The sequence below is a fragment of the Pygoscelis adeliae genome, unplaced genomic scaffold, assembly GCF_000699105.1.
Source record: "Pygoscelis adeliae isolate BGI_AS28 unplaced genomic scaffold, ASM69910v1 Scaffold14, whole genome shotgun sequence".
Classification (NCBI taxonomy): domain Eukaryota; kingdom Metazoa; phylum Chordata; class Aves; order Sphenisciformes; family Spheniscidae; genus Pygoscelis; species Pygoscelis adeliae.
The window spans coordinates 15,208,983-15,233,318 of NW_008825109.1; the positions used below are offsets into that span (position 1 = coordinate 15,208,983).

Genomic DNA, 24,336 nt, shown 5'->3' on the forward strand with positions numbered 1-24,336 from the left:
AGAGAAATGGGAGCTGTCACAAGAAATAAAACTTTGATTCAGATTCCTGCAGAAGGAGCTTGCTTATTCTTGCTCTGACTAGGTGTCACTGCTGGGAACAGCCGAACTCCATCAGCTTCCAGAGCCGACACTACAGCGCATTTGTATGGGTCCATTTACTCTTTCTCGGCAGGACAGAGGTAGAGATCCTGTCTTTGTACTGTGCAGCTGGTACAAAAGTGTCCAAATCAGCTGTCATTCTGAACCATTACTATTGCAACCTAAAAACACATCTACAGTTTTATATTAAATGAATTTTAAAAGAAGATTAAATGGGAGGTGTTAAAAAGAGGATACTTTATGCAAGTGTTAGATATATTTTCAGAAATTAGTGGCAGAAGATCTATGCAGGTGCCGTCTTCCAAAGGCTTTTATCCAGTCAGTGCTGTTTCTCTGGAAGGCCAGTAGATATATTAAAAATGGCTGCAAGTTGTGTTTTATCATAAGTTTTTTCTTCTTCATTATAAATTAATAACTTGGTGCAATAGTGGGAAAATGAGAAAAGCATTTGGGGATAATAAGAAGCCCTTAGACCTATTTTTCTCACTTTGCAATGTGGTTGTTTTGGGGTTTTTTAACTTCCAATACTGCATGAACTGTTGGAATATTTTTTTATTAATATTCCTGGAAAAGTTTTAATGTCTTGTGCATCTCATTTACTTTTTTTTTAATGCATGCCTGTCACCAGTGCTTAAAATCATATAGTGATAGGCAAAGAGGGACAATCTAATATGTGGTATTTTCTCTCGTCATCACTAGTAGCAAAGATGATAATTTTCATGCCAAACATGATTTTTATCAGTAGTTTTGACAAAAATGCAGCTTTAGGATCTCCAGTGGTGTCAAAATGAATGAAAAATAAAAATAGCTCCTATCAATGCTACAAGTATGTGTACATATAAATATATTTGAATTTGTGTATGTATGTTTTATGATGTCTTACATAAACAAAATAGGGCTTTTGGACTATATAAACAGTGTTTTATTAGAACAGAAGCTAGGATAATGAACTTTTTAATCCAGAGACTGAAAATGACTAAGTACAGAAAAATAGAAATAAGTCTCCCTGATGCCCACAGTTTTCTCTCAGGGTGAGTCCTTTTCTTTAATTTTGCTCTCAGTCAAGCAATTCATTTACTTTTTTTAGGTAGAAATAAATTCTCTATGATCCTATCTGTGTAGCTGCGGTAGGTGTTTGTTCCTGTCATGTCTTGCTGCCAAACAGCAGACTCTCTTGCTGCAGGTGCTCTCCTTGTCTCCCACATCCTTTCAACCCTGACCCATAGGCTGCAAAAGACTCCCCGGGGCACAGTCTGCTTTGCTCTGAAGGGAGGCATAACCTCCCTTTTCTCCAGAAGGGTTGACTTGACCCTGACCATGCATCAGCTAACAGAAGCCAAAAAGCAGCCTTCCTCATTCTTGTTCTGTACCCCACCACAAAAGTACATAACATTTGTTGACTTACCATAACTATGGTGTGTGTCCTTTGAAGCATTTTCCTTAGATTTCAAACAATTTCAGATATATTTGAAATTAGATTTTACCTGATTACAACCAAGCCTCAAGGTCAGGGTATCACATAAGAGCATGCTTGCACGACCAAGGCCTCTGCTGTCATTACCATTAGCCTTCCTTGCCGCAAGAGCACATTGCTGGCTTATGTTCAACTCAGTGTCTACCAGGACCCCGACTCCAGCTGGGTGGCCCCCAGCCATATACTGGTGACTAGGGGTGTTCCTCCCCAGGGGCAAGACTTTGCACTTCCCCTTGTTGAACTTCATGAGGTTCCTATCAGCCCATTTATCCAGCCTGTCGAGATCCTTCTGGATGGCAGCACAACCATCTGGCGTATCAGCCACTCCTCTGAGATTTGTGTCATCAGCAAAGTTGCTGAGGGTGTGCTCTGCCCCATCACCCAAATCATTGATGATGCTGAACAGGATTGGACCCAGTATTGATCCCTGGGGTACACTGCTAGTCACTGGCCTCCAACTAGACTTCATGCCATTGATCAGCACTCTCTGGGCCCGGCCATTCGGCCAGTTTTTAATTCCACCTCACTGCCTGCTTATCCAGCCCGTACATCAACAACTTCTCTATGAGGATCTTACTCTCTTACGGGAGACAGTGTTGAAAGCCTTACTGAAGTCAATGCAGACAATATCCACAGCTCTCCCCTCATCTACCAAGCCAGTCATTTCATCATAGAAGGTTACCAGGTTGGTCAAGCATGACCTTTGCCTGTCTGCTTCTGATGGAATAGTTCTTCATGTGCCTGGAAACAGTTGCCAGGATTAGTGTCTCCATCACCTTCCCAGGGATTGAGGTGAGGCTGACTGACCTGTAGATCCCCAAGCCTTCTTCCTACCCCTTCTAAAAACAGAAGTGACATTTGCTTCCCCCCATCCTCGGGCACCTCTCCCAATCTGCATAATTCAAAGATTATTGAGAATGGCCTTGTAATGACAGGTCCCTCAGTGCTCGTGGGTACATCCCATCAGATCCCATGGACTTATGTATGTCCAGTTTTCTTAAGTATTCCCTAACTTGATCCTTGCTCCAGAATTTCCTCATGTGTCCAGGTCCTTAGATTTCCAAAGGCAACGATATCTCTGTTATGTTTATTTTTTAGGTTTCTATTTACAGCTCTTCTTCCCATAAAACCAAGCCAAATTTCTTCCTTCATCACTTTCACTTCAATAGCAACACCACCATTCTTCAGACCAGGTTGGCTTTCAGTTATATTTGTGGTATTTTTTGTCTCAGTACGCAATCAGTAACCCATGTGCTTTTGCAGACATAAACTGTCTGGGTTTTTAACTTTAGCCAATAATTCTGTAGGTAATGAACAAGGAAAAGACTGTAGATATTCCCTCTTGAGCATTTTGCAGAACTGCTGGTAACCAAAATTAGTCATTAGTGATCATATGTAGCTCAGTTGAAGAGAAGCCCTTTCCAGGTACAATGTGTTATTTCGGAACAAGGCCACATTCTGAGGCAGAGTTAGCTATGGGCTAATGTCAACAGTTGGCTTCTGGTACTTATTCTTAGTTCTAGGAAAAGTTATGTTGCATCATTAGAAGTTAAATTAGGAGAATCGCGGGGATTTGTAGTCATCTTCTTTTGTAGTATCTTTCCATAGAAAAAGCTAGAAAGGCTGCCAGTAGCTACTTGAGCCAGGACTGAAAGTCATTGCTTGCGGCTTTTAAATTGCCTGTTTAAATCTCCAGAAAAAGACTGTAGAATTATATTGTGCACTGATTCTTCAGGAATAACATTTTGGCCTGATTTTCAACCTATGGCTTGTGACCACGCTGCCTGTCCATGTATGTGTGTATGTATACCTGCACAAACATCCATCAATTTCTGTCTTGTGATAACTTTTGAATGCAGTTGACAATTTCACTAAATTTGCCAGAGAACAGAGGCTTCAAAACTAATACATTCCTGTAAACTTTTTTAAAATAGGTATTTGAGGTTAGAAATAAAATTTTTTGTAGCTCAGTAAGAAAAATACTGTATTAGAAATTTACCCACTTTTAACAATTAGAATCATTTGGAAAGAATAGTTGCAACTTTCTGACCCTTGATCCTTGCACCAGCTTGGATAGCAACAATAAATTTAAACCAAGAAAGAAAAAGAAAAGCACAGAAGGAGTTTGAAGATATTTCCAAAGGCAAAATTTCCACTCCAAGGATCAGAAATTTTAAGACCATAATGGGTACCTCTTTTGTACAACGTTGTGCATTACAAGACTCCTCAGTCTATCTCTACAGCTTTGACTAGTTAGGTTTTTAGTTAAATCTAAAATGAAGAACAAAATGCAGTAGTCAAAAAGGAAAGCCGTGAGGATGTTACTCTCCTGGCAGCTCTGATCGTATTCCCAAGGCAAGGAAGAGCTGCAGCATTACCCTTGTGAATTTACCTGTACCATTTTCTCATAGGCTGAAGGATATTATTCCAAAATCAGAACTTGAAAATGAAGACTTTTGTGTGACTTTTGTTCAGATCATAATTCTGAGCTAAAAGTGTAAAGCAAAGTCTTCAGCATGTATTGCTGTATTGGAAGAATAATTTTATTATTTTCTGAAGTTCTGAAGAGGGTAGAGAGAAGAGATTAAATGTGTCTTTCAGATCTTATGCTTTGAGAATAGGTGTTGGTAAGAATCACACTAATCAGATAAATTAACATCCAAAACTTCAGAAAGATGATAGCCCCCACAAAACTTATTTGCTTTTGTTTTGCAAACTAGTACTAGAATTTGCTGAGTAAGAGCCATTTCTCATCAAATCCTGGAGATGAACATTGTTGTAAGTGATAGGGCATGTTTTTGCTGAAGGCTAAAACCAGCTGTGTTTGCTCCATTCCCTGCAGAGACTAACGGTTTTTACATGAAAAGGGGTAGAAATCACTTATTAATATTGATAGAACTTATCTGATATGAATCAGAAAGAAAGAGAAAAGGTCTTACACTATCAGTACCATCGGAGATGTTCATAGGCAAAAAAAAAAAAAATTATAAAACGTAATTCTTACAGTACAGCTATCACAGAAATTAACTATCACTGAATACTAGAAAAACAGTAGAATGCTAGAAAAAACAAATAATAGTCAAAGAACTACTCTATATTCACAGAACTTCTGTATCAAAAGGAATTTAATTTCTTTTTTTTTATCTTGTGAATTTAAGTTTCCTTATCTTCTTGAATGCTATGAGAAAAAAAGAAAATCATCATAGATGTTGAATGTTGAAGTGCTAGGCCACACTTTGGAAGTATGATACTCTTATTCGCCAAGAATATTTGTTATAAGTAATTGCTAGCATTATGTTGCTTTATAATTAAAAAAACCCTAAGTGCCAATTAAAAAGATTAAATTGTTAGAGATATTCTCTAAAAATATTTAAAAGCTGTGTTATTAAAATAACTGTGGAAATTTAATGTGTCAAAGATTTTTTTACTATTAATATAAGGACCAAACTATTTAAGTCTTAATAAAAAGAACTGGTTGTGAATTTTGAACAGCTTGAACAGTCATAATTTCTTTAAAAATGTGTATCATTGAAAATACCACAGTAGAAATATGTGTGAGGATGGGGTAAAGTCCATAATAGCTCTTAGTTTATTTATATTGCTGTCTTTTCTACTTAATATTTTTATACTTAATAGTTACCTACACTCAGACGCATATTTGTGCAAGAACAGGGACATTTGTGTTATAAAAGGATAATGCATTGCTTAAACATTATGCATCCATTTCCCGAAGGCAAGTTTCCCACCAGAACATATTTACAAAACAACAGCTCTGTGATTTAAGCTAAATTTGAGATGCATTGCAAAAAACCCTAAAAGATTCAAATCTTAAAACCTAAAAATCCTTTGATTTTGGGTAGTGCTTAAATTCTACGTGTCTTTATCATATATTTGTGGAAAGAGATAATGATTTATCCACCACTTGCCTTTCTCTCTTCAGAGTGTGAGCTCTCTAGAGTAAGAGACATACCCCAATACATTTGTGCTAAGATGTCACAGATCGTCTTCTACACTGATTTTAACCTTAAATAAATTCTTTTAAAGCTTAAATAATTATAATAAGGGACTGATATAATGTAGTTTAAATGAAAAATGGGGGTCTTAACAGTTTTCATCTACTTCCATTACAATTTCTTAAAATCCACTTTTTAAAGTAAGTAAATTGTAACCAAGGTTATTATTCATACTACACAAGATTTTCTACATTTCAGTTTCTTTTGAAGTCTCTTTTGAAACAGTAGCCTAACACTGGTATTAGTCACTATCCATATAATTACTGTGTCACTGTAGCTGAAAAAAAAATTAATATCCACTCAAGGAGATTAAGATGTTTAAGCATACATTATATTGCATAAACTTGACTGTATTATCTGCCAAAAAGTGAACATCCAATATAAATATTAGTAGAAAATGTATATGCAAACTTCATATATTGCACTGGATTGCATGCAGACATACTGTGAGGACTTGAATATCTAAGAAGTTGCATGTTTTGAAAAGCAACTTTGTTTTGTTCCCACCCTAATATTGAAGTCAATATCTAATTACCCAACTGCCTGTGCTAATTGCATTGGTCATTCATATTTCAAGTGGACTTATGTGGGTATTATTGATGCCAGTTTTGACAGTCGTCCATTCTGGACTCCTATGATAATTCAGGAACAAGATAAACTTATTAGCAAGAAGAAACAGCTAAACAAGTTTCTCTCTTCTTTATCCCCATACATGATCAGAATCTTCTTTTTATGTAATTATTCACTTTTTTAAGAGTTTCTTCTTTCAGCCTATGGGCTGGTGTTTGTTGTTGCTTCAGCAAATAATATATTCAACAAAGAGAAATATTCGCTATTTCTGATAAATGTTGTGTTGTAGTTTCCTGATTTCCAAGTACCTCCAACATGAAAGACACATGAAAGATTGTATTTAGGTTGGACTTGGCTGAATAGTTTTGAATCTTGAGGAGAAACGAGAGTTGGTCACGTGCTCCAGGTTAAGTGCTTAAATAATTTGTTTTAAAGTTAGACCAAAGTGTTTACCACTTTGGCTGCTGTGGAGAACCACATGTTGCTGCTATTAAGGTACACCTTTTCTATGGTTTGAGTACTTTATTTTCCAGATTTGTCCGGAGCACTTCAATGGTTACCATTTCATCCACACTTTAATCATAAATTGATGTTTCTATTAGAGTAATGTCTTTCAAGTGGTTGTCTTTGGCACAATGTAAATATTAAATTTATTATTTTTTCTCTTTTTTCTTTCCCACTATCACTTCTTTCTTTTTGATACTTTACTTCTCATGTTTTATCAACTTTTTCACTTTTTTCTCGAATTTACTTCTTTTTCACATTCTTGATTTTCTGTAACAATTCTTATCCACACAGATAGATGCTGTGAAGCTACTAGACATGAAAATGGAGGCCAGTCCCTGCAGCTGAATGCTGCTGGTTTCTCTTTCATTGTAGTCATAAGTTTCTGGTGCATGTTTTGATGCTGTTGATAAGGCAAGCTATATGTTTTCTTCCTTTCCCTCTTAATTTTATATTTACAGGAAAATAAACACAGACCTGTATAAAAAATTGTACTTTTCTATAGCTCTTCTAAAGTTTCCATTCATAGTTAAGATCCTAAATAGTGTAATTACTTCAGTCTGTGCATGCAAAATTCTTCATCTGGCTTTTTGGAAACCTTGTAAGTTCTGTGACAAATTCAACAGATGATGCTTGGCTCTTCTGTCTGACAGAACTTGGAGAATGTGACTTATTGAATTTGATCAATGTGATTTGATTCTGTTTTCTCAACTATATTTTGATTATAAGAAATCTATGCATAGACCTTACCATTGTGAGTCGCATGGCTTTGCAGGTACACCATCAATTGGTCTTTCATGAGAGCATTTTGATTCTGTATTAATCCTTTTCACAAAGTTGTGCTTATACTAGCTTCTTCCATGACGTACTTAAAACTTTACGCTTAATACAGAGATGTTTTGTACTTTCTAGTGGATTTTAACAAACATTTCTTCCCTCATTTATAATCTATGAATTGTTTTAGTTCATAATATTTAATTTCATGTACTTTTTCTGTGCCTCTCTACAGCCATGCCTCAGCACATAAAATAGGTCCCTGCCACCAGCCTCATTTCTTCTGACTGTAATGGTGCCACATTCCATTTCATGGCATTTGTTGGACTTGAAGCTCCAGGGGGCTCAATTTTGACCTTTATTAAAGAACAGGAAAAGTAGTTTTCCCTATTTTACACGTTAAAAGAATGCCTTACAAACTGCAACTAGAACAATGTATACAAAACCTCAGAAAAAAGCTCATTGAGTAAGAGTCCACGTAGACATTTTACTGCATATAGTTGATTTTAGAATTTATGTACTTGACTAAGTTTATGGTTCATTCCTCTGTTGCATACAGAATAATGCAAGAAAGCAATGCACTTTAGAGCTAAGGCAGAATTAAATATGTATTTTAAGATACTTCCCTTCAAATTGTTACTAAACTTAACAAAGATAATAAATTAACAGTATATGTTGATTTTTTTCCCCCCTTATAGTTAATTTCTTTTGGGGTTTAATACCATTATCTTATAACTGTGAAATTAGTTGGTGAAATTTAAGGTTTTATGTATCTTCACCCATGTAAGGAATATTCTTATTTCTTAGAAATAGTGATTATGGTCAGTTTTGCCAGTTTCGGTTTATTCTTGGAAGTCTTTACTTTAAAACATCATTAATAAAACCTCTTGTCATCTAAAACAACTAACAATCATTTTAGAAAACTGGCCTATGTCACAAGTAAGATGTCTTCAGAATGCATGTGTGTAAATCTGAAGACTTAATTTATTGACAGAAATACTTTTAAAAAAAATTATGTATTTAATATAATGCAGTAGCTGGAATTAAAGCAAATGCTATTCTAAAAATGTTGGCTTCATTGTGATCTGTAGAAAATCTCTCACTGTGTTACGTGGGGCCACTATTTCATCCATGGCCCTTGCCACTATGTTCTATCACTTTAACCTAATGCCGTGCCATTAATTTGAAATGAATTACATTGACATGTGCCTGGCATAGTATGGTGAAGAAATAGAATTTCTATTCTAATTTTGTACGAGTCAAAACTTTGGGTTCCCACAGTCAGTTCAGTGAAAGCCTATTTTTCCATCCACAAACAATGTGAATATATGCATTGACTTTGTTATTTAGTTTTATAAGTGTTATTCTTATAACAAACACTATTTATTTGTTTAATGCTTAAGTGCTTATTGAACCTACAGGCAATAATTAATGAAGGATAGGGATCTTAACTTCAAGCTATCATTTTTAATGAAACTTTTCTCTTTAACTGTGATACAGAGGATTTGGAATTGCTAGTTATCAAAAACTTTCAGATGTGAGAACACATTTTCAATTGAGTATAACTCTGACAAGTGCTATTGCTTATGCTAAATATTTCTTAGGGGAAGAATAACCTTGGGCAGGAACTTTTGCAAGAGGCTTTTTTTTTTTTCCTAACCATTTCTAAAATCCAGATAGTGAAAATGTTTGTTGTTGTCATTATTGTCACTTTTTTTCCTGTGGTAACAAAACAAAACAAAAAAACTGCAAGTACATCTCTACTTACAATCAGGGAACTGACATCTGGCAAATATGTAGTAAGTAGATGCTGCTTGTATTCCTGAGGGGAAAAAAACCAACCCTGCCCAAGTCTGGCCTCATTAGAAGCCTCTGAAAATCTCAGTTCAAAACTGATCAACAGCAAATAGTTTGATCTCCACTGAGTGTGCTTCAGCACAAGCACACCATGATCTGCTCCCGGGAGCTTTTTCTCAGTTTGCAGGAGCACAGTGGTGCACAAACACCAGAGGTCCTTGTTGGACCAGGGGAACATCAAATTCTTTCGAGAGGCTGTTGTCTGCAGGCACATCCCTCCTGCATTCTGATCCCATTGTAAGATTGGGACTGGATGCATATAAGGAAACAGAATTTTCTGTTGTGGACACAAGAGAGATAGAGTGTTGTTCTGAATAATAAAACCAAATTGCAGATACAATCACGAGTGAGCACCTGCCACTGGATTAAAAGGTCTTGAGTAAAACTTAGGTGATCTCATAGAATGAAACATAAAATAAGGTCTCATTAAGGTTACACAGACAGTCCGATACTGGTATTTCCTTATTTTTCAGCATTTTCCTAATTTCCTAAAATTTGAAACCCTAAAGCTGTTCTACTAAACATTTTCTTACATATTTTACCTGTCATATACTTGTCTCTGTTCTTACTTTTTTAATAAAGCAAGACAGGAGACTACTACAGGTATGTATAAAAGTAGAAAAATGAAAATTTCTAAATCATTTTCCTACTCTGGTTAGACATTTGAAGTACTCTTTACCAGTTATAAATTTGTTATCTTAGCAAGTCATTCTAACACTGCAGGTAAGTATATAAGCAGATGAGATAGGAATTAGGGCACAGAGAGTGATCGACTGTGAACTCTCGAAACATATTGTAAAAGAGCTAATGAAAAGCCTTGAGAAATTTTAGAAGCTAAATATACATTATAAATGACAAGTTGGCTTTTATCCTCAGTGTCACAATGCCAGTGGGATAAAGAGACAAATTTGGATCACTTATCTTTTTTCCAACTGACAGTAGCTTCAGCTGGAAACTACATAAGTTTCCCCTGTTAAATGAGAGAAATTTTAGGTCTTCTCCAATTGATATTCTTCTGCATTATGCATTTTGAGGTTATCAGGTACTTTGAATATGATGCTTTTCTTTTGGCCCTACTCTTCCCATCAAAGTCCAAAGAGGATGAGTTAAGCCAATATTATAGGGATTCTGTGACAGCAGAGCCAGACAGTTCTGGGCAGTGTCCCAAAACCTCTGTAATGAGAAAGAAAAAGAGGAAGAGAATAATGTCCTTGGGTTGTCATGTATCTCCTGAGATGAATAACTAATACAGTTTTGTTTGTATTTCTCTTTAAGAATGTTTCATAATTCTATCTTTAAAAACAATGAGAGCAAGATTATTTTACAATAATTTGTACAGTCTGTGGGAAGACAGAAGATTTTAAAATCTTGTCTTCCTACAGATGAGAATGAGGAAAAAGTGAAAAGAGACATTTGCAAATTAAATTATAATTGGTAGGTATAGACTGAACAGCTTTAAAATTGTAGTTTAAACTGTATTAAAATGATAAATATGTCTTCACAAATCGAATTTCATATTCTGCTGTCATTAGTACTCAAATGTTAGATAAGTAAATTTGTTCCTTTAAATGTAGTAATTGTAAAAGGGATTTTAGGTCTTATGATTGACAGTGTAAAATGTTACCATTTTTTCAACATTGTCACATATTTTGAAATGCTAATATTCAACTGTATGTAAGACTGAAATCCTAAAATATTCTACACTGAACTTATGCCTTAAATCCAAGTTGGTGGCACAGAAACTTAAAAAGGGTAATGATTATTCTGTGATATAGCAGTATATCTCTAAGGAACAGTATTTTTAAAATGTTCGGATTTACAACCTTTTGAGTCTAAGGCTGACTTCTTTCCTAATCCGATTTTACTTGTTGTCTTTCTTGCTTCCAGAGTTTTGACAAGTTCCTAACATTTACAAATTATTCATGAATCCAAGTATTTACATAGTACAACTTCAGATATGATCCTTCATTTATTACAGTAGGGTTATTAGAATATAAATTGCTGTCGAGCTAAATAGGAAAAATATGGCCCAGAAAAAGACACATATAGTGCATACATTGGGAATAAAATATATCCATCTGTGTGGTTTTATGAGGCGTACAAAACACACTATTATCAAGCAACAAAATAGCATTCCAGTTAATTTTGTGATGGAAGTATAAGGCCAAGCACTAATGTAAAAAATATAATGTGCATATGAAAAAATAGATATTTTAAAGATAAACAGATATAGTGGTTTAATTACTTAAGTAACCATATGACCAATACTCAGTTAGATTCCTGGGCCTTACTATGTATTATCTTTCCAGCATGCAAACCTCATTTACTAAATTCAATAGCTCCACTCACATGTGTATGCAAATGTGAAGTTAACTAATTAAGCCTAACAAAACAATTTTATTTTTTTAAAAGAGGTAATGGAGACTCATATACAATTTGTGATTGTACTAATAGTCTCCAATCTTCGATCCAATGTCCAGTATGTTGATGATTTCTAATTGCTCATTTTTTCAGGAATTTTAGGAGAAAAGGAAAAAAACCTCTTAGGAAGTAGTTTGAACAATATCAGGACAAGTGTAGCTTCTGAGGTCTATAATGACATCACTGAAATCTTTGCTACATCTAGAGCTCATTGGAGCTTATCACATTGTACTTCATCCATCCCATTTCTCCAGGCATGTAAGGAATCTTCAGTTTTCCTTTGGTACACGTTTATCAGGCTTAATGTATAAGTGATGGAAACTCACAGGGAAAATGCTATTCCTTGTAATGCCAATGGCAACTTCCTAATAAAGCAAATGGTGTCAAATATGAAGTGTAGAGAATCTACCAACTTTGCTCGTTTAGAAACAGTAGCTGTATGGAAGCTGTATGCTTGAGAGCTATGTTAAGTTTAGATGTTTTACAAGAATTAGGTCAAGCAACTGAGGTAGGAATGTCCATTTTTGTTCATTTTTATATGTTCTAAAGTCCTGAGAAACTGTAGTAGTAAATCTTGCCACCATAGTCCCATTATGTTGTATGATATTAATAGTTCTGTATATTTATTTTACATGTTTAACATTTTTGTAGAGGCAATTTCTAGTGAATATTTTATTTTCATATCATTTTAATTAGAATATATGTTAAGTGAGCTCTAATACAAGCAAAGTAAATCTTACTGAGTGTATGTTTCCGACAGAATTACATTTGAAAATATATGCAATGTACTAAAAACTATTTCTGTGAAAAATATTGCAAGCACTGCAGTTTCTTTAAATTTCTGTTTTCAAAAACAGTATGAAAGGCAAGAAAAAAATCTGGATTTAAAGTAGTTAATTTTAATTTGTGAAACAATGGCATATTTTTTTTCATCTCATTCATGTTTCACTACCATTTTGCTCCACTGATTTCTTTTATGCATGCGGTACTTGCTGTCATCTCTCTGCTTTCTCCCTGAAGAATGTGTGCATAGTGTAAATGTAATGTCCGTCAACATCTTTCCAAACATAGTGTCAAGAAATGTATGTAACTTTGTGCGTCTTTCATCTGTTGTTCGAAGTTCATTTTAGTTTATGCAACTTCTGTCTTCATTTTTGTAATAAAGAAAACTGACTTAAAGCATTTCTATCTGTATTTTCTTTATTACTGATAAATGCTGTTTTTCTTGTATTATCTACATTATGTATTTTGTGACTGAAGAGATTTTTTAATACTGTATCAATATTTTTGTTTCAACAGTAAACCTCAGTGTTTTATCCAATAGTGAATATTAAAAAACCCCACAAAAAAACCCAAACAACAACAACAAATCATTAAAACTAAGATTCCTCAATTTTTAGTTTGGTTCATATTAGGTGGCCGCCATGCTACTCCACTAATGGAGCAAGTGTCTGAAATGTCTGTATAAATACACAGTCTGAGCACTTGATCCATACTGATTTAATCTGCCTGCTTGAAACAGTTGTATCCCAAAAGGCAGATGTTTTAATACTGGGAGAAACCATATTGGTACATGACACACTTATACCAAGTACAATTCTGCTGACGCTTTCAGTTGTACCAGTGTAACTACTTAAAGTAAAAACATGCACCATATACTGGCAGCATTCGTAATATTAAACTTCTCTTTTTGTAGCTAATGCTATAGAATAATTATACATTTGAAATATTATTCCAAGTAATACTTCTCAAAACTGTTGTGTTTGCACACAGCAAAAGAAAGTGCTGTCAAACCTGAAGTATTTTATCAATTCAAATACAATCCCAACATAGTTCGACCTTTTTTCAGGTCTCCTGACTACAGCACTCTGGTAACAGCTGTAATCCAGTATAAAGATGCAAAAATCTCTCAGGTCTCTGTGGTATGTGCACAGTGCGATTTTGAATTCTCCTAAATAATGCAATTAAAATAATTTATCCTTTTATGTAATAGCAGTACTGAAACCACATATAAGTGTATGTTTTCAATACCTATGTCAATCTTAATTAATCTGCACAGGTTCTTAGAAATTCCTCCAAGACACATGTTCAGTAAATCTGCTGTCAGTTTGAATGGAGGAAACTGGGACACAGAAACTTACTCATTTCCCCAAGGCCTTCTAAAACCTGGGTGCAGAGCTGATGCCACAAACTCCACAAAGCTGTCGTCGTTGCACAACCTCTCCCCGCTCAATGCACAGGAGGGCTGGGATCTCTCTGCCCGCTTTTCTCTGGGGCTTCCCGTAGAAGTAGGCAATGGTAAAAAAATACTCTTTACTATGGTGACTTAGTAAACACAAGAAAGAAGGGATATGTAGCTACCTGATAACTCTTTAGGCACGTTAGAAATGCTTCTGAAGGCTGCTTAGGGATAGTTTGATGATGCCAGGAATAATTTTTAAAAACTTTGCTTAAAAAATAATAAACCACAACTCCAAAGAATATTTTCACAACTCAGCACACTTCTTCTAGTTAACATGGCCTTCTTTCCTTTCCCTTCTTATCCCTCAGTGGACACGGACGAGACATTGTTGACAGGAACACTCGAGCTGCTATTTACATTACAACATTTGTTTTATTTAGCTATTTCATTTATGTCTTGTTTAAGACACGTTCATATGAAAAATGCCTTAAAGGGCCATTAAAGTAAATGAAAACTCAAGTCCTGCTCACTCAGTACCCAGAAAGAGTCATAATAAAAGAAATTTTCCTGTAAAATTTAGAGGAAAAAAGTCATTTCAGAAAACTTGTTGGCAAGAGGATCTCTGCCATAACAAAGAAAAGCTCCCTCACTCAAGTAAGTATCAGAAAAGCATAACATTGCTGATAGATACCATTTTAGACATGCTCATTTCAGTAGCTCAGTCTCCATAATTGATAATCCTGGTGGCACCACAGGCTCCCTTGACTGTGAATGCCCATCCCTTCCGTGCGTCGTTGTCTGTGGTATACAGCCTTTTCTTTATGGCTCCTCTTGCTGCCAGTGAAACCATTGAAACTCCACTGCAATTGGGCTCAGACTTCATTAGAGATGGTAGACAATGAAGATATGACATTTATGGGTAGAAGAGAGTTAGAGGAAACCTTCTCTTTAGCTAGTTAGTTACATCAGGATCAATAATACCGTCCCCCTATTTTTCAAAGCTGTATGTCAAGCATATCTGTCAGAACTTATTACTCAGTCGTGCAGTACAGAGCACAGATCCTCATGTGCTTGTACACTGCCCTTCAGCAGTATCTGTCCTAGCAGAAAGTTATAGGAAAAATCACTGAGAAAGAAAAAGCATTAAAATTAATGTCGATTATAGCCTTGTTAGCATCTTTTTGTATTAAGGAATGGGATAGAAAAGAATGTTACTTACTGTCATGGTCTCTTTGCATTATACATTCCCCCAGTAAATGTTGCACAGAATCATAATAGTTTTTTTAAAAGATGATCCTGCAACAGTATTGATTTAGTAATTGATTGCTTAGTAATGGAAAGCTCTTGTACAAAGCTAAGAAATGGTTCCTCCTCTAATTAATATAGTCTTCCAGCATCATACCATTCTCGCTAAAAAAGCTGGGTACATGCTACCTTCACATGCTACCCAAGATAGAGTTCATTCTGGGTACCTGTAACTTGTAAGATTTGGTGGGTGTCACACAGTCCTTGCATCCTGATCACCCACAGCAAAGGAGCTTGAGCACACAACAGCTCCATTTAAACCCCTCTTGGACTTTTCCCGTTGGAAAATGAAGGAGGAAGATGCTTTGACAGGCAGTGAGCAAAGTTATGCAAGTCCCACAATTTAGATATATCCATTTTCAATACAAGAAAATGCAAAGCATTAAAAGGCAGTGAAATACAGATATCAGACATAATTTTTTTTAAAAGAGGAATGACTTTTTTAGCTGCCATCAATTGAGAAATGATTTCCACTTATTATGTATGAATTTGAATGTACTTATATTCCCAGAGTAAAAAAAAAAAAACAGGAAGCATCTGGAAACAAATGAGTAATTACAATGAATAAAATGAAGAACCATCCTTTGAGTATTTGCAATACCCTGCCTCCAACACCCACCTCATAGTATTTGTGGGGATGGACCTGTATTATAGATGCATGTTACCTGTCTGGAATTCTATAACATTTCTGGTAAATCCTTTTGGTTTTGCCATTGTTGTTTTTCTCATAAGTTTGTTGTTTGGATGTGTATCTTTTTTTTTTCCCGCTCCAGATCTTTAGCTTGGCAGTGTCTGTTCTAGCAATGGTCTTGGCCTTCCACCGTTATAGTATTAAGTGGTAGAAAAACCTTGTACAGCTGTTTAACTTTTTGGTACTACATTATGATTGTTTGGATGCTCATCAGTGGATACTAATTTTTAAAAGATCTATGTTTTCTATCTTTTTAGAGGTTTTGAATAAGTATATACATCTTGTAAACCTTTCATTCTAAGAAAAGTTCCAGATCAGATATAAAATCAAAGACAACATTCATAGGCAGTGCAGAAATAACCGTCATGGTTGGACAGCCTTTTTAAGGGTCAATACAACAGGGCAGTTCAAGAAGATGATAAACAAGAGTATGCTTTTTTTCTGCCGCTACCCAGTGCAGTATTTTCATATTCATCCTCTAGCTCATAGTTTTCAACTACTTTAGCTTGAGAGCAGTTCCTACTTTAGCTTCAGACTAACCTGAAAGAAAGGACAAACTTATGCATAATATCCCTGCACACTCATTCGCAACGATTCAAATGTAGCTGCCAGGTGCTACCCTATGAGCGTAGGAAAGTGATTTGTATCATTGCTTTTTTCCCTTAAAAATGTAAATGACTGTAAAAGGTTAAGAGCTGTGTAGAATCATCTGCCTTTCATCTTTCCTTTAATCCATGCCTGCTAAAGAGGGGGGGAAGGAAAGAAAGGCACAAAAAGGTGCTAACTTGCTTTTTTTTTCCAACAAAACTTAGAATCACTGAATGGTTGAGGTTGGAATGGACCTCTGGAGGTCATTTTGTCAAACCCCCCTGCTCAAGCGGAGTACTTATTATAAAGCTTGAAATTATTATTTTATTGTACCAACAATTGAATATATACAATGTGATTCTGTAAGAGTACAGAGAAATTCTGTCACATCGAAGGACATCATACATTCGTGTAACATCAGTCCGGATATATGAATGTTGCATATTAAGTTCCTGTCTCTTTGTGCAGAAGCAATAGCTTTAGTTTTCCAGGTACAAAGGGTACCTGTACACTCTGTGCACATATTTAGATGGTGGCTCTCTCTTTAGACCTGCTTCCCTTTAGAGTATCGGATATAGACTCCTTAAAGGATTTCACTCTGAATTTACACTTGAGGGTCCAGAAAATTGATCTTTCCAGTTAGTTCTCTTCACTGGGAAATTCTGTTTTACTTGCCAAAGCTCTTCATTGCTCTTTCCCATTCAAATAATGATTTGTGCAAAAATGTTCAATTATTTTATTAGAAGTTAGAAATACAACTTATTGAATAAACGAGAACTTGAAATTTGCCAATATTTTCCATGACATTTATAGAAACTTGCCTCAATTTTTTAAAAATTTCATTTCTGAAAGTTTTGTAATCTTATTTCCATAAGTATTCACTGGCAAGCACTTATTTGAAGAAGTGGGTGAATGAAGTGACTTTGTTTAAAGTTGGCAGTTTCCTTCATTATCATGGCAAGGTGTATTATATTATTTATGCCACATTCTATACAACAAAACCCATATTATTCTAATTTTAGCATATTTTTGACAAATTATAATTAAAACTCATTCAGAAATATGGAACTTACTTACACTTATTTTTTTTCAAGTAGTGTTTTAAAAGGCTCCACTATGATTAAATTACTAAGTCAGGTATACAATAAACCTTTCCACAAAATTGTTAAGAACTGATTATCTCACATTAACATTGAATTTTTATGATTTAAAATGTGTGTTTTCAACTAGAAAAAAAAGTTATATAATGTATAAATACCTTATTGTTGTAGAGCACAAAGTGGAACTAGTATTTTGAGTCCATTTGGTACATACTAGAACACTGTAAAAAAAACATTTAAAATCATTGCTGCTTATAATGTTTTTTTTTTTACTGTTTAAGAGTTGTCACAGTAAAGCTAATCCCAATTTAATTTAGGGCAAAACTTTTTGATAACAAAGGTGTTTTTCAAAGTTGGTTGAAAGGCTATATGTAGAATGACATTAACATTTCATCCAGTCACAGAATTAGTACTTCTGTTGACGTCATAAGATATTAAGACAAAATTTCACATTGCTTTGATATCATAGATATATTAGGATATGATTTTTGAAAGCAGTCAAGATAGGCCTAAGTCTGCTTTAATAGTAATTGGCATTAGTTTTACAAGTGCCTTTTGCAGGAGCAGATAGACCAGTACAAAGTCCCAGCAATTTAAAAAAGAACAGAATTAAGCCATAGATTAACTTATTAAAAATTAATTTTATATATTTCATTAATATTAAAAATAAACCATAACACACATACGTACTTTTAAAACACAAGATAGTCCAATTTCTGCCTGTCTTCAGAAGAAGAAAGTACATAAAGAGCCTAAGACAGGCGAGAAGGCTGATGACAACCATGCTCCTCGCCCCACCGCAGAATGTCACCGCGTTCCTGTCACTCTTTGGGGTGTGGGAGATAAAGGAAAGAAATGTTGGAAAAGTATTGGCAGTCATAAGAAATCAGACTTTCAAATGTTGTGAAACAGAAACCCGTATGAACAAATGGGTTGCAAGTAGGAAAAATAGGACTTGGGACATGTAGGGCAATAGTGAAGATGGGGAGTGCTGAATGAAAAGGAAATTGTCAATCATAAAGAGATAGAAAAATGTGTAACAGTCAAATACTTAGGTCTCAGATGTCTCACCAATACCAAGAAGATTAAAAATTAAAAACAAAGTCTTCCCCACAACTATGGCAAATGAATATGAATATCATTGTACAAAGGAGCAATATTGCTACTATAAACATTTCCTTTACTTGCCAGTGAAAATATTGTGTAGGCTTTTCTGTCACTGAATCATTCGGGGTGGGAAGCTTGCCACATCAGAATGTTCCAGTGACACTGGAAATGCTGTTTACATCAGTGAAAAATGAATCTTCGCATGGTAAAGACTTCTTAACACCGCATTAAAAAAAGAAAAAAAATCCTAAAAATACAAGAGCAACAAAACAACCCGGAATCCCTTTAAAAATATGGATTACAAGACCCTAATTTTTCTCCTCCACATTCTATTTAGTGGTTAAGAAGGTATAGAGAGGAAAACTTCACTGTATAATGTTTCTAGAACTGGACTCTATAGAATTTACTGGTATTCTACCTGTTGAAACATATAAGCTTTTCAATAAACTGGAATTAAATATCTATTTATATCTTCCTGGCAATTCAGACTGGTAAACACAAATGACTGAAGTTTACAAAGGAAGTCATCAAATAGATGGGTGGATGTACAGATAAAGTAAGTTTTGGAAGATGTATCAGAAATTATAATATTTAACTAGGAATGTTGATGTTAAAAAAAAGAAAGAAAATGAATTCATGTGAAATGTTAACTTCCAACATTGCTGACAGGGCAATGTGTAAATGGTACATAATTTCATTGCTCTGCCATTATTTTTGTTATTTACGTAGTGTTTTTTAAGTCTTTCTGAAGAAAGGAAAATAACTTTGAACTAGTATCTGTCTGTTTATCTGCCTATCCATGCATGTAAATATATACATTGAATTCTGGCTTATTGCATAATAACATTCTGAAGAACAGTTCTATAATAAAACAACCCATACAACAGACAATGAAACCAATTGCATAAGAAGTAAAATGTTCCCCTTCATTTGAAAAAGGTTCTTACTTTTCCATTTAAGAGTTCTATCACAGACTAACAAAGCATATATTTCTGTTAGTATGTATTGATTTAGAAGTCCTCAAGAAAATAATTTTCAAATTATATTTGAAAGGGTAAATAGGTATTTTCTTAAAAATTAGTTAAGCAGAAATAAGAAAGCTTAAATGATATTCTTAATCTGAAAACAGTCCACAATGTATCAGGGAGGTGGAACAGAAAGAAGAGGAAGATGATGGTAGTGGCCCCATTAAAACATTTCTATTATATTATGTTATATTATATTATGTTTTGGTGTCTGTTACAACAGTATTCGAGTAATTTCCTGTCAGAAAAATCTTGCTCTTATTTTGGCAACAGGCATAGATACAGCTGCAAATGGAAACATACCACTGCACTGCTGAATCATGCATCACTCCAAGGCATGGTAACACTAAGTAAGCAATGCTGATGTGCAACACCAACGTGCAAAAATCGCAGTTCCACTCCCCTGTGGGGTTTGCTCAGGACATAGCATCACACAAGGCAATTGTCACTAGCCAAATTTCTGAGCTAGACCAACACCTTGATTTAGCTGGGTGCATGAACCATTACGGAGGTGGCTTTTTCTTTTTTCCCCTCGTTTATTGATCAGATACAAGTCCTCTCCTTTATAAGGGCCATCTGAGTTCACAAACACAGTAGTTGTTCTTCTGAGAATCACACTATTCAAAACAGTCAGTATCATTACTGTCAGTTATGGAAATGTCAACCGAGTCAAAACATTAAAATATTTTTTCTGAGATTGGTAATGAAGTAAAATTAGCTAAGCATCAGCTTTAATAATACAAATACAGAAGCAAGATCAGGTGTGGAATATGCTTATTTTGAAGTGTGTGAATGCATTTCCAAGGTACAAGACTATACAAAATGAGGTCCTAACCCTATAATCATTTAATAATATGCATAGTTTTTCTCATACTAATTTATTTAAGACTAAGTGTGTGCAACTGTTTGCAGATTAAATAGCTTGAATTAACTTCTTTGAAGACTTTTTCATTCTACTGTAATTCAAAAAATGACCTTTACAAGAATAAATACTGTTTTGGCACTCTCTTAAAACTTTCAGTAATTCTGCTTAGCAGCACTGCTAATTAATTATATTTGAAATGTGGAAAATGACAATTTCTATCTATGACAATTTATAGCAACTATTGTTATGTTGAACATTTTAAATGTTTTTCTTAGGCTGCATACTGATACTCTCAGTCTTGGAATGTTAAGATGTGATGTTATTTATTATTATATAATGTCATTTATGCTCTGTGACCATACTGTGACAATTACTGGAATTTTAGCAATGGGAAAATATTATATAGAAAAGATGGGGTTTTTATTTTTAATCAGGTTGTATACATGCTTAATCTTCAGGACTGTTTATTTCCGTTAATTTCTGAATGGTTCATTTCTAAACATCCTTTAGCCTCCTGGCCTACAGCTTAAAAGCTTTAGAAAATGCTATTCTTTGGGATTAATTTTATTAATAAATTTTAATTTTCTTTCCTTCAAGACACTCTTTTTAATGGTCTCGGACTTGGTGCTGTCATTGGCCTGGGAGTGGCAGCCCTTTTGTTAATCCTGGTTGTGACTGATGTTAGCTGCTTCTTTGTACGACAATGTGGATTGCTAATGTGCATCACCAGGAGGATTTGTGGGAAAAAGAGTGGTTCAAGTGGAAAAAGTAAAGAACTGGAAGAAGGAAAGGCCGCTTACTTGTGAGTATTAATCACATATTTTGGAAACTTCATTACAAGAAAAAGTTGGCTGTCTAATTTATATTAACTTTACAGCCATTTTGTGGTGTGGCAAAGGGAATTAATAAAATGTTTCTATTACTTGGAAAATTGTTCCTTTGAAATGTATAGAATTGTTTGTGGTCAAATGTTGCCTTGAAAGAAAAATGGACACAAAAAAGGCATTTACCATACCTCACTTTAAGACGGCCTCTTTGTGCAGCTTGACACAAAGGAAATCAGTCATAATTCAGTAATAGTTATAGGCACATCTTTGGTCCATAAGGAACAGGTAACAGATCATTGTAACTCCATTTCTACAAATCCATCTTTTTGCTGCTAATACCCAAAAAGTCATCTTATGGTTGTGGCAGTGCCAGTAAATCTGGGAGTGAAGGACACAGTATTATAGAAAATCCATGAAAGAGTTTTTCTTCTCAGATATAGCACTTGATGGAAAATTTTGTTTCTTGCCCATAGACTTTAGGAATAAAAAGTACTGTTGATTTTTAAAAATAGGAGTGCTGAGTTGGATGTGGGTGAAATGCTGGTGAGCGTGATTGTTCTTCATAGCAACAGTCAATGATTGCTAAACATAACTGGGGAATAAACAATCCTGATTCTCACAAATACATGTGTGTGGTGGCTACTTCGTCAGACAAATGCGAATGAACCGATCATTTATGTGCAAATATGTTCCTTTAAATGATAAGAGTGGATAGTGAGATCTCTGGCAAAACAGTTCAAGCACTGATTGCATAAAATAATAGTACTTTAAAGACCCAACATTTACAGAGTTTTCAAAAGGTAAGCTGGAGAGAGGATTACTTATGGTCCCTCATTTTAGGCAGTTCCATTTTTTTGCTAAAAAAAAATGCTTAATTTCCTCATTGTGTTCATCTGATAGACTTCTTATGCATACACTGTAATATTTGTGAGAATGCTGTCTTTGGTCATTTAAATAACATTTACTGGTCCAATTCCTGTGTTCTGTAGCTCTCACAGTAGTCAGGCCTTGCAGTTCATTCTCCTGCAGGTTCCCAGATCCCGTCCTTCCCCAGATGCCTGTAGAGTAGATCAGATTTTGCAGCCCTCATTATTCATAGCTGTATCAGGCTTCTTTGTTGTCGGTATTGAAGGCGTAAGTGTCTTTTTTGGTTTTAGTTCTGGCTATTGGGATTCAGAGACTGTGTCTTTCTTAGGTAACTTTATTACATTTCTTGGTTGGGTTCTCAACTCTTTTGGAGACAGCTCCATAGAACAAAACCAGTCATAAGCAGGCACGGAGTATTTACATCAAATAATGCTTCTGAATAGAAGTTATGCCATAAAATAGCTTTTTCCTAATTCTCCACAGCTTACAGTAAGCGAAGAAATAACAGCATTTTTTCTGTTGTGTGAAGCCAACGTGTCCAGGTCAATAGAATCAAGATGTGATGTTTCTGGCTCTGACTCAGCTGTCCTTTCCTATTGAGCACAGCACTTCAGTTTATGCTTTAATTTCGCATTCAAGAAGTGACCAAGTACGAATTGGTGAACAGACCCTCCTGAATGGAAAAGACCCTAGGGAGCTAAAGTTGCAAATGTCGCTTGACAGCAGTTTATATCTTGCTATCAACATCTCATACCCAAATGCCATTCCATGCTGTCCCAGAAAAGCATAAAGCTGGTCACTTAATATTAATTCCTCCATGACACTTCTTTTACAAGCACAACTATCTTATTTAATTATATTTCTTTCCTTGTTGGTGTGATCTTCAGTCAGTCAGATCTTAAAATATTCGGGATTGTTCTTATTTTAGCCTGTTCTCTGCATAAATAAACTGTCAGGCTAAAATTTCAAGACAGGCTTGAAGAGTCAAAATTTGAATTTATTTCATGCCAACTGCCATTCCCTAAAAGACACTGACATTTCCCTGTTTTAAATAAGTCAGTCTGCATTCTGGATTTTTGAGTGTGTTTATGGTATGATTCTTTGTTACATTTTGATTGTAGGATATATATAGTCATTAATTATGTTCCATATGTAATGAATGTAGATGATACAATGCATGTAACATACACACAGCCACATGGAACAGAAATGGCATAACGTGTTTCCTACAAATCACTTTCCCTTCTGTGGAATTTTTAATTGTTACACAGCTTGTACTTTCTGTACTGATCAATTCCTCAATCCTATGTGAATGCTGTTCACGAATAATGCCTTTTTTAGGCTTTTGGTCATGCAATAATGTATGTTTGTCCCTAAGACTGTAGATGTACAGACAAACCAAGTAGAACTTACCATTCCCTCCACCAGTCCTACTACGATCCATAATCTTTTCACAGACAGGAAGTAGCCATGACAGTTAAGTGCATCATCTACAGAAATGAGCATTGTATCCATTTGTGTATCTTAAAGTGGAATTTCACTTGCAGAGGTGAATAAGCACGTGCAGGTTTTTTTTAAAAAAAAAACAGAATCTTTTAGACTTAGAATCATAGAATCATAGAATCATTAAGGTTGGAAAAGACCTCTAAGATCGAGTCCAACCATCAACCCAACTCCACCATGCCCACTAAACCATGTCCCTAAGCGCCTCATCTACACGTCTTTTAAATACGTCCAGGGATGGCGACTCAACCACTTCCCTGGGCAGCCTGTTCCAATGTTTAACCACTCTTGCAGTAAAGAAAGTTTTCCTCACGTCCAATCTAAATCTCCCCTGGCACAACTTGAGGCCATTTCCTCTCGTCCTTTCGCCAGTTACTTGGGAGAAGAGACCAGCACCCACCTCGCTGCAACCTCCTGTCAGGTAGTTGTAGAGAGCGATGAGGTCTCCCCTCAGCCTCCTTTTCTCCAGGCTAAACAACCCCAGCTCCCTCAGCCGCTCCTCATAAGACTTGTTCTCCAGACCCCTCACCAGCCTCGTTGCCCTTCTCTGGACACGTTCCAACA

The 24,336-nt window shown here is 35.3% G+C and overlaps 1 protein-coding gene across 1 annotated transcript in view; it reads left to right on the forward strand.

The window, feature by feature from the left end:
* The window catches only part of NCAM2 (neural cell adhesion molecule 2), a 156,073-nt gene that overhangs the window by 121,034 nt on the left and 10,703 nt on the right, over nucleotides 1–24,336 (forward strand). The window contains exon 16 of the mRNA XM_009327895.1: nucleotides 21,173–21,377. Within this exon, the coding sequence (XP_009326170.1) occupies nucleotides 21,173–21,377 (205 nt within the window). The remainder of the gene's footprint in view (nucleotides 1–21,172; nucleotides 21,378–24,336) is intronic.